We start from the raw sequence: 11,073 nt of genomic DNA on the forward strand, positions 1-11,073 counted from the left end.
GGGAGCGACGGCGGGGTGAGGGTGCCGTTGGCGGCGGCCATGGTGACTTTGGGTGCTGTTGGCGATGCGCGAGTGATGCCGTGGGATGGAACAACGCGCTCAGGGCGGCCAAGGTCGTCGTTAGTATGTCTTCTACACCAGCATTCCCTGGCCTCAACAATCGCAGGCGCGGTGGTGAAAATCCGGAAGGCGCGTATTTCGATCCAGCACGACTTGCAACGACGCGCAAATGCTTGAGAAAAGCCGGGCGGTGGTGATGGCGATTGTCCAAAGTTGGCTTGCTATGGTGGAAGTGCGTGCACCGATGAATGGAACACGCGAAGCCTGAACGCCAAGGCAAACCCGCGGAGTGCCACAAGTGTCAGCTGCCGTGCACGCTGCGTCGAAATGAGTGAATTCTGCCCGCTTCAATTAACGGCCTTTTTCGCCTGTTGCTATTGTTACAAGGTCTTTACAATGCACAGTCCTGACTGCTGCATTCGGTAGTAGTCTCCAAGCCGCGGTTTTGCGATGGTGGTATATCCGCGCTAGTGAAGATGGGGTATGAGCTACCCACGATTTTCTTGCTGGCCGACCGACCGGCCCCCCTTCACTTCAATTGACGACTACACGTGTTTAGACGTCTCTTCCGTCAGATGAATGCCCTCTATTCTCTCCTTGCCAGCTCCAGGTAGCCATCATAGTGCCGCCTACAGTGTGACGCGCCTATGCATCAACTTGGTAAGCTTGTGTGCGGCATTCACCCCTCAACTTTGTGCTAACTTGATAATGAAGGCTTCTGTTACCCCAGTCTTCCCACGTCAGAGGAGAGACTTTTCGTTCATCTCATCATGTTCTGTTTGTGTCTTCCTGCCACTCTCACCTGTCAATTACCCCGCCAAGCCCTGGACTCTCAGTGGCATACCTCTCCGTCGCCATGAGAAGTCACAGAGATTTCGGAGGCTTCACTCTGTGCAACAACCCAAGGACAAGAACTCTCCTGAATCTTCCACGCAGCAATTCAATCACGAGAAATCCCCTGAATCTTCTATAGACAACTCTGTAAGTATTCTGCAAGCAGATGCTGCGTCAGACGTCGACACGTCCTTGTGGGGCACAATTGAGGATTCTGAGGGTTTAACCGAAGAAAAATCCGAAGAGAACTTTGAAGAGAGTCCTGAAGAGAGTCTGGAAAGGAACAGTGAGGATGACCTGGAGGAGAAGATTGCCCTGAAGATCGAAAGTCTATCCCGTAATGCTAGAAAGGCTCTACGCCAGAGCAGACCTGCGACAGTTCTAGCATCTATTAGTGGTCCAGCCAGACACTTGTACTTTGTCGCACCTGCCAACAAGATCGACTTGTCATACAACAGTGTCCAAGAAAGCACCCGCCGCGGAGTTTATAAAGCCGAATCGCCTCTGAGTATTGCTTTGCAAGCTTTGGAACCACATTCGCTGTACTCGATTCTTGCTCGCTATCTTCAACATCATACCGCATCGCCATCACCCGAACAGGATTTCGAATATGATCGATTAGAATTGCATTATCTCCGGTCCAAGGGCTACACACCGGAAAGCATAGAGCAATGGGCTCATTCTCTCACAGAGCCCCAATCAAACATGGCGGTAAAGATATTCGCGCCAGGGGTGGAGACGCCACCTTTGTTCCTGCTTCTGCTGTTTCTACGTCGTAAGCACATCAGAGTGTCTGCTCTGCGCATCATCATGGGACATCTTGACCGTATTGTGCAGTCAAAATCCCTGAGCTGGTCGGCACTCAAGATACTTGCGGTCCGTTTAGTGCGTCATGCGCGTGAGCTCTGGCCCGAGTCAATCCCTTGGATTGCATCTTGGTTTGTCACTGAAGCAACTCGTCTACATCGGGACGCGAATGCTACAGAACCATTCTCACCTAGGAGGCTTTTGGATATTACTCAGTTCTGCAACAACTATCTTATGCTATTGTCCCTCCCGGCATCTTCTCGGCCTGTGCTTTATGCAGCCCATCAGGAAAAGGCTCAATTTAAGATCCTAGAATACATGGCGAATGCGTCTCCTCCTATAGTAGTGACGAAGCTTGGCTTTCGGTCTGTAATACGTAATCAGCTGGCTCATGCAAAAACACCCCAAGAAAGAGAGTGGGCTGAACTCAAAGGTCCTTCTTGGCCACCGTGGAAAGAGAATCGCACAGCTATGGACGAGGAAAAAGGCTACGAGTTCGGTACTTCACGCGCTTCCCAGCTTTTGCGCCGCATGTACGAAGCTGGGTATGCGGGTCATATATGGGAAGAAGTGGCGCAAACATACGCTGGTTGGGATACAGATTTGAGTCCAACTATACAAACTCGAACATCATTGCCACGTATCTCGTCGCAATATGGCGACGACGATCAACTCCGCCCGGTACTCTGGGCTGGCCGTATACGGTCGACACGCACACGAAGGGAAGCTTGGGCATGCTTTCTCTCTTCCGAGTCATCCAGCGAACCCGCACATCCAGAGATATATCTTGCCATGTTCGAAAGATTGTGCTATCCTGAGGCAGAAAGATCAGCCCAAGCAGACTTCTCATCCAATACTGGGCAAGTTCCTGGGAGGAACAGCGCCGACCTCTTACCTGGTGACATGAAGGAGGTTCTGCCCGATCCCTCGTCTTCACTTCATTATGTCTATCTCAGTGAACCCATTCCTGGATACAGACAACTACTCATACGGATGCTCGATAAGCATGTCAAACCTTCAAATCGCCTCTTGGCCTTCCTTCTCGAGTGGTGTCCGGACTTCCACATAGGCCTAAACCTATTAGATATTGCTAAAGACGACTACAATGGTGGCACTGGCCGTATATTGAAAGGCATACATGACGATGATGCCTCGGTACGATCAATCCCAGGCTATCTATTCGCAAGCATCATCCGCTTTCTGTGCCACTGGGGACGCTTCAAGCAGCCGCCTACAAAGGAACTTTGTTTTCTCCATCCGGAACAACACGCACATGAACTTATGTGGGACCGACAATACCTTATAGAATACGCGTATCTGCTTCTTAGACACTATCGGCCAAAATACCGACCGGCTTGGGCTGCGTTCACGGAAAAGGTGATGAACGACAATACAAGCAAAAGTGCCGGAAAATTCGCTCGGTACAGGATCATATATGGTCTGCTTGAGGACATGGAGCAGATCGACCTCGACCTCGACGACGAATTGTTCCGCATAGCCTGTACAGCAACCTACTTTGCCGTCCAATCCGTCCACCAAGGCGAAGCTGCATTTGGAGATGCAAATCAAATTCTTAGCAACGGTTCTGCTCGACTGCGAACACTGTTCAACAGCTTAGTCGGAGCCAACGCCGACATGCACTTATATAGAGGTGACATCGTTCCGCCACACATCCCCGGACCAGCAGAACTCCATGCCTATGTACGCGCTCTGGGCTTCCTCGGCGATCATGAGGGACTTTACTCTTTCACCACCTGGCTCACCAAGCACCGCTCAGAAGTTACAGCGCGTGTACAAGCCCAGCGTTCGGGCAGAGACATTTTATTCAAAACACTGGTTGCTTTGCGAGCGGCTGTTGAGAATGGTGGTGTGAGTCCTCATAGCGATCATTCAAAGCGTGCTCCAGCGGATATTGCACTTCTTATCAAGTCGCAGATTGACAGTGTGGAGGAATGGGGCGGTTGGCCGGCACAAAAATATGTTGAGTGGTATCTTATGGGGGGTCTGAAGTCGGCGCCACCTACTGTAGGGGGACGTTGATGTGACCGTTTATGCGGTACACGCTGTATGGGCCTTGATTGAAAAAAGTATCCAAATAAAATCCTATGCTTGAATAGGTTCTACTCATTATGCTGTATAAGCTATGCGATTGGCAACTGTATTTACTTTCCAGCCACTGTCAGCTCTCCTCTTCTCTTCAACACCTCCCAGGATCCATGATACCGCTCTCCTCAACTCAAGCCGCCACCGATGGCTGTAGGTGATATTGGGAACGAGATTGTCAAGAGGAGATTTTTGAAACACCACTGTGCTGTTGAGGTTAATCCGGGGGTGGGAAGAGGATAACAGTGCTTCTCATAGAAATAATCGTAGCCCGAGTTGCTAAAAAAATTTACTTCATCCATTGACCAAATTGATATTACACGCGTTAGAATTGGCATTTTCCTATCTTACGTGATGCATATGTAAAGTTGATTTGTCTGAAGGGCTCAGGGACGTCTGTCTAGGGTGGGGCGCGGGGCTCACACGTTAGCGCGTTGTTTGTTTTGTGGCCTGTGCGGCACAACAGCGGGAAGGTGCAAGTCGTACAAGGAGTGGGCGCAAACCAACGACAACTAACCCACGGGGATATTGACAATGGCCTCAGAATCGCCTAGGAAGTCTACGCGTGCCGCTGCGACGCGCAGAAGAGCCCCCGTTATTGATTCGGACGATGAGAACAGGACACCAACACCAGAAGTCAAGAACGAGGAAGAGGAAGAGGAGTTCACACCTGCGCCCGCGCCCCTCAAGACGGGAAGAGGACGAGGAAGACCGAAGAAGGCTCCAGCCCAAGATGCAGAGGCAACACCCAAACCGGCAGCCAGACGGCGGACCCGTGTAACAGAGTCGGCTGAGCCGACTCAGATGTTCACCCCCGCCCCGGAGAGCAGTAGACGAGCAGCCTCACCTTCAAAGGCTGTACCTAAGAAACGTGGGAGGAAGCCTCGTGCTTCTGTAGCACCGCCTCCGGCCGAAGAAACCTCGCAGCTGATCACACCTGAGCCCTCAGTGTCTCCCGAACCCGACCAGGCTCCCGAGGCCGCCGAAGTCACCGAAGCCACCGAAGCCACTATCACACCAGGCTCGCCAATGGAAGATGTTGTAATGGGCAATACTGAGGAGGAGACAACTCCTGTACCAGAGCCTCAGCCTGAGCCTCAGCCAGAACCTGCTGCTGAGATCACACAAATAGAGGCAAAAGAGGAGACACCCGTACCAGAGGCAGAAACAGAGGTTGAGCCAATACCGAACCCTCAGCCACCGGCCAAGGTGATGGAGGAGCTAAACACACAACAGACCATGCTCGAACCAATAGACATTGTCGTGAAGAGGCGGGCGGCTGCCCTACCAGCGATGCATGAGCCTGTGGCGCCGGCACAACGGACAGTAATCACCTGGCTTGTCCTAAACAACTTCAAGAGTTACGCAGGCAGGCAGGAAGTTGGACCCTTCCACGCGTCCTTTTCCTCCGTAGTCGGGCCAAACGGTTCCGGCAAATCGAATGTTATCGATTCGCTCCTCTTTGTCTTCGGTTTCCGTGCAAGCAAGATGAGACAGAGCAAGCTTTCCGCCCTCATCCACAACTCAGCCGCGTTCCCAGATCTAGACTACTGCGAAGTTGAAGTCCACTTCCAGGAAGTCAAAGACCTCCCAAATGGCGGCCATGAGGTCATCCCTGGTTCACAGCTAGTGGTCTCCCGAAGAGCGTTCAAGAACAACTCTAGCAAGTACTACATCAATAGGAAGGAGTCTACCTTCACCATTGTTACAAACCTCCTTAAAGACCGGGGGGTTGATCTGGACCATAAGCGTTTCCTTATTCTACAAGGTGAAGTTGAATCCATTGCGCAGATGAAGCCAAAGGCTCAGGGTGAACATGATGACGGCCTCCTCGAGTACCTGGAAGACATCATTGGTACTTCCAAGTACAAGACACCCATCGCAGAATCTGAAGTGGAAGTCGAGAGCTTGAATGAGGTTTGCCGGGAAAAGAGCAATCGTGTGCAGCACGTGGAGAAGGAGAAGAGTGGCCTAGAAGAGAAAAAGAACAAAGCCCTCGCTTACATTCGCGACGAAAACGAGCTGGCTTCGAAGCAGTCTACGCTTTACCAAATCTACATTTCCGAGTTTGACGATCATATACAAGTCACCCAGGAATCTGTAGGGCAACTCCAGGCTCAATTGGATGAAGAGCTTCAAAAGCACCAAGGCAATGAAGGGGAGATCAAAGAGCTTGAAAAGCAATACAAAAAGGGTGTCAAAGAGTGCGAACAGCTCGAAAAGAGGAACCAGGAATTCCAAAAAGAGGTTGCACGGATCGACAAGGAGACTGTCAAGTTTGAGGAGAAGAAGAAGTTCCTGGCCGGCAAGCAAAAGAAGCTAGAGAAGACCAAAGAGACAAGCTACTATGGTCGCTCCGAAGCGGAGAGTCTCGCAAAACAGTATGGCGAGGATCTTGAACGCTACAACGCGGAGATTGTTGAGCTCGAGGAAAGCATGAAGGTTGAGGAGAAGGAGCTCGAAGCTGTTCGTAAGAGTTTGGCCGGCAAAACACAAGGTCTCTCGGATGAGATTGCAGCCAAGCAGAAGACTCTCGAACCTTGGAACGCCAAGATTAACGAAAAGCAATCAGCCATCGCAGTCGCACAGAGTGAACTGGACATAATGCGCGAGCGGGAGAATGCAGGTGCCAAGGGTATCGCTGAAGTCGAAGCAAAGATCGAGAGCCTGCAAGAAGCGAAGGAGGCTAAGGCTACCGAGCTTGCTGAGTGCAAAGCTGAAAGGAAGCGCGTTGAGAAGGACGTCCAAAAGACACAGGCTAAGCTCGAGGAGATAATTCAAAAAGAGCCGACACTGAGGTCAAAGCTTTCGGGCGCAAGAGCAAAGGCAGACGAAGCTCGCGCCAGCCTTTCATCTGCCCAAACCCAAGGCAATGTCCTGACAGGACTCATGCGCTTAAAGGAGTCTGGACGTATCGATGGATTCCATGGCCGACTTGGAAATTTGGGTACTATTGACCAGAAGTATGACGTGGCTATATCCACGGCGTGCCCCCAATTGGATAACATGGTCGTGGACACGGTAGAGTCTGGCCAGCAGTGCATTGAATACCTACGAAAAAACAACCTTGGTCGCGCCAACTTCATTCTCTTGGACCGTCTCGCCAAGCGTGACATGTCGCCTGTTCAGACCCCTGAAAACGTGCCCCGTCTCTTTGACCTTATCAAGCCCAAGCACGACAAGCTCAAGCCCGCCTTCTTCCAGGTCATGACCAACACGCTCGTAGCAGAGGATCTCGATCAAGCTGAGCGCATCGCATACGGCGCAAAGCGGTGGCGAGTCGTCACCTTGGATGGCAAGCTCATTGATACTGCGGGTACCATGAGTGGTGGTGGAAGCCGCGTCGTCAAGGGAAAGATGTCGTCTAAGCTTGCATCAGATGTCTCAAGAGACCAAGTCGCGAAGCTAGAGCAAGATCGTGATACGCTGGAGCAGGCTTTTACTGAGTTCCAGCAAGAGCTGCGGGAACTTGAGACTTCGCTGAGAGATCTCAACCAGCAGATCCCAGAACTAGACACCAAGTCGCAGAAGCTGGCTCTTGAGCTGGAGAGCTTTGATCGTAACATCGCAGACTGCCAGCGTCGTATTCAGGAGCTGGGTAGTGAACAGACTTCCACAAAGACCGACAAAGGCCGTATCTCTTCCCTAGAAAAGAGTATCGCATCCATGGAGAAGGAGGTATCTAAGCTTCGTTCTGAGACAGAGGATATTGAGGCAGAGATCAAGGCTCTTCAAGACAAAATCATGGAGATTGGAGGAGTAAAGCTGCGTGGTCAGAAGGCCAAGGTCGACGGCTTGAAAGGACAAATCGATACATTGACCGAGCAGGCATCTAATGCTGAGGTCTCAAAGTCCAAAGAGGAGAAGCAGCGGGCTAAACACGAGAAGGCACACGCTGATGCTATCAGAGAGCTTGAGAAGCTTGCGGTCGATGCAGAAAAGGTCGAGGAAGATATGGCCTCACAGCAACGCGACGTCTCAGGTATCAGACAACAGGCCGAGGAGGCGCAAGAAGAGCTTGAAACCAAGAAAGAGGAACTGCTGGTTGTCAAGAAGGAACTCGACGAGAAGACGACTGAACTCAACGAGACGCGTGCAATTGAGATTGAGATGCGAAACAAGCTTGAAGAGAATCAAAAGACCCTCAATGAGTTCCAGAGGAAACAGACCTATTACCACGAGAAACTAAGCAAGCTCGCATATCAGAGCGTAACTGATCTTGGTGACGAGCAGGAAGGCTCCGGTGAAGGCCTGCCCTCCTACAGCAAAGACGAGCTCGAAGACATGGACAAGGCCGCCCTCAAGGAGCAGATTGCCCACCTTGAGAAGAAGAATGAGTCGACGCAAGTCGATTTGTCCGTCCTCGCCGAATATCGCAAGCGTGTTGAAGAACATGCTGCTCGATCCAGTGACCTTGCCACCGCTATCAGCGCTCGCGACGCTGCAAAGAACAAGTGCGAAGAGCTCCGACGTCTCCGAAAAGAAGGTTTCAAAGCTGGCTTCGATATCATCACCGCGCGTCTCAAGGAGATGTACCAAATGATCACTATGGGTGGCAACGCCGAACTCGAATACGAAGATACGCTTGACGCCTTTTCCGAGGGCATCCGCTTCTCTGTCATGCCCCCAAAGAAGTCCTGGAAGAACATCAGCAATTTGTCTGGTGGTGAAAAGACGTTGTCATCACTGGCACTTGTCTTTGCGCTTCATCACTACAAGCCTACGCCGCTCTATGTTATGGACGAGATTGATGCGGCGCTTGACTTCCGCAATGTGAGCATTGTGGCAAGTTACATCAAGGAGCGGACGAAGAACGCGCAGTTTATCGTCATTTCACTCAGGAACAACATGTTTGAGCTCGCGAGTCGGTTGGTGGGTGTTTATAAGGTTAATCATATGGTAAGTCAACTCTTGCGTTGCTTGTGGCAGAGAGTTTGTACTAACAAAAAGACAGACGAAGAGTGTTACGATTGAGAACAAGGACTACATTACTGGTCGGGCTTGATAGGTTTGGGAAAGATACCGGGTCTTGGTTATGGCGTTTGGTGTTTGAGATGGTAACATGAGGAAGCATTTGGTATGGAGCGCGTGGGAATGATACCATACTGGTTGATGACGGTCTGGTATTTGATGAATACAATGTTTAAATTAGACAACGCTATATGATGCTTTCACTTGAGTGAAGTATGAGTAATTGGTTAGAATTTTCTGTTTACGTCCAAGTGATTCGACTAGTTACCTGCTCATCCCCCACACACCGTACACCTCGATGCCGATACCCACGCCACTACCCACTCACTACTACCTACTCAACCCCTTGCTTGTACCTAGATAAGCTTCACGATCCTGAGTACCAATACAACTCTACAACACACTCAGTCAACCTCAATCTACTGCTTGCCTCCACCGAACTCTTCTCGACACGACTTGCTCAACGGTTTTCACACACCAACAACGCTTACCATAGACCATCTGTGCAAGCAATTATGGCATCCGCACACGACATCATCATGTCCTTCGTCACCGGATCTGCGCCTAGCTCGCTAGCCGCGAGGATGGCTCAGGAAGACACACCACCACCAACGCGAACCATGCCCACTCCAGAAGACGCCAATGCCAACTCCAAGCCACCATCACCACCACTACCACGTGGACCTCAGGCTCATACCACAAATGCCCTCGGCCTAAAATACATCAGCATCAAAGCCATCGCGATGCCACCCCGTCCAGGCCTGATCCCAGGCCTAACTCCCCCAGCCCCCGTCCTAGGGACTTTCCCTTTCGGCGACACTGAAGACCACCCGCACAGCATGCTGATCCACTGGCTGGACGATCTAGAGTACACTTACGCCAAAGCAACGCGTCTGTACGTCAAGATGTTCCCTGATGACAACGTTTCCGATGAGGCCCTTAGACGCCGCCACATCCGGTCTCTAGAGCGGTTGCTAAAGCGGTACGGGAAAAAGGACGAGTCACAGATTGGGGCTGTGGATAGGATAGTTCAGAATAGAGGAAAGCCTAGGAAGGGTAGGAAGAGCACGGATGCTGAGGCTGAGGAAGAAGAGCCTGCTGCAGGTAAGGATGTGGGAGACGCGCAGGATCCCGCAGCTTCTTCCTCTCAGCCACAGGAAAGCAAGCAGTCCGCTAATTCTAATAGGCAGTCGCGCCGCGAGACTAATAATCTCAAGACTCACCGCTTCGAGAAGACGTGTATTGTGGTCTGGCGCGACGTGGATCATATGTCTTTTAGAGATATTCGCGAGAAGCTGGAGAGGGAGCGTGGGTGGTCAATTGGGGCGCCCACGGTTAAGATGTATTACAGCCGGGCGAGGGCCCAGGTTTGGGGGATTGGGGATGAGGGTGAAGGTGAGGCTGAGGCCGGAGATGAGGGAGATTCGATGGAGACGTGATCTCTGGATACACTGGAAGACTGACAAAGCCTTAGTGCTCTGCGCATGGAGACGGTATCTCTTTTCATTGTGGCATCTTCTTGCTGGCCTAGTATTTGGCCAAGCATTACTGAGGATGTATGCATAATAGTGGGCACTTGCTTATAAGCAAGCTGCCTTTGACTTTTATAGATGTAGTATCTACCTAGGTCATATACTTAACATCCTAGTATACAGAAGTTACTGTAGGCGTCAGACATGCCGATCAAGAATTCAATAGTGAGGGTTACCTACACTTTCGCTATCGAGTATTTCATGTCACTTATGTGCATCCATACATTTACGCCGATATTCAATGTACAATAGACAGAGAATACTGAACTCACTATAGGAGATGACCTGATACCTAGGCAGTGAAAGCCGAGTATCGTACACAACAGAACCAATGTATAATAAGGGTTAAGATGTCTCTGAGTCTCAGACTAGAGCGTAATTATGTGACGTAGTATCAGGCATAGCATGGTATCATCTGGGTGATACAGAATACTTGACAGTGTGGGCAAGCACCCAATGAGTGTGTCTGGCACTTGAAGTAGACTTTTTACACTAGCGTTTCAAGTATTTCGTATCAATAGCTAGATGGTATTGTACTATGTGGAGTGAACGCCACGGTAGGAACTGCCGTGGGTACGCGCCTCACTAGACAGTTTTCGGGGTCGTGCACGGACCGGTTCGCCGCGGCTTTCAGCCGCGACTTGCATCACTTCTACACGACGTTCTAGCCGTTGGGCTATATCGACATCAGCACTCGAAGACGACGAGAAACCACACCGGCGACAAATCGGATTACGACGCGATACACACGGCCATCTCCTGCATA

General features: G+C 51.0%; 3 protein-coding genes across 3 annotated transcripts; all 3 read left to right on the forward strand.

The window, feature by feature from the left end:
- Positions 1–639: 639 nt before the first annotated feature.
- Positions 640–3,741, forward strand: PtrM4_069370 (uncharacterized protein; the record flags this gene model as incomplete). Its single annotated transcript, XM_001933604.2, has 2 exons — positions 640–720; positions 775–3,741. The coding sequence occupies 2 exons, from the start codon at positions 640–642 to the stop codon at positions 3,739–3,741; spliced, it is 3,048 nt and encodes a 1,015-aa protein (XP_001933639.2).
- Positions 3,742–5,043: 1,302 nt separating this feature from the next.
- PtrM4_069380 (Smc, Chromosome segregation ATPase) lies at positions 5,044–8,809 on the forward strand (the record flags this gene model as incomplete). The annotated part of the gene is made up of 2 exons (XM_001933605.2): positions 5,044–8,703; positions 8,759–8,809. The coding sequence occupies 2 exons, from the start codon at positions 5,044–5,046 to the stop codon at positions 8,807–8,809; spliced, it is 3,711 nt and encodes a 1,236-aa protein (XP_001933640.2).
- Positions 8,810–9,518: 709 nt separating this feature from the next.
- On the forward strand, positions 9,519–10,054 carry PtrM4_069390 (DUF892 domain containing protein; the record flags this gene model as incomplete). The annotated part of the gene is made up of 2 exons (XM_066105856.1): positions 9,519–9,879; positions 9,993–10,054. 2 exons carry the CDS (start codon positions 9,519–9,521, stop codon positions 10,052–10,054), a joined length of 423 nt encoding a protein of 140 aa, XP_065964483.1.
- Between the last annotated feature and the right edge of the window lie 1,019 nt (positions 10,055–11,073).

Source organism: Pyrenophora tritici-repentis, chromosome 2, assembly GCF_003171515.1.
Source record: "Pyrenophora tritici-repentis strain M4 chromosome 2, whole genome shotgun sequence".
Taxonomy (NCBI): Eukaryota; Fungi; Ascomycota; class Dothideomycetes; order Pleosporales; family Pleosporaceae; genus Pyrenophora; species Pyrenophora tritici-repentis.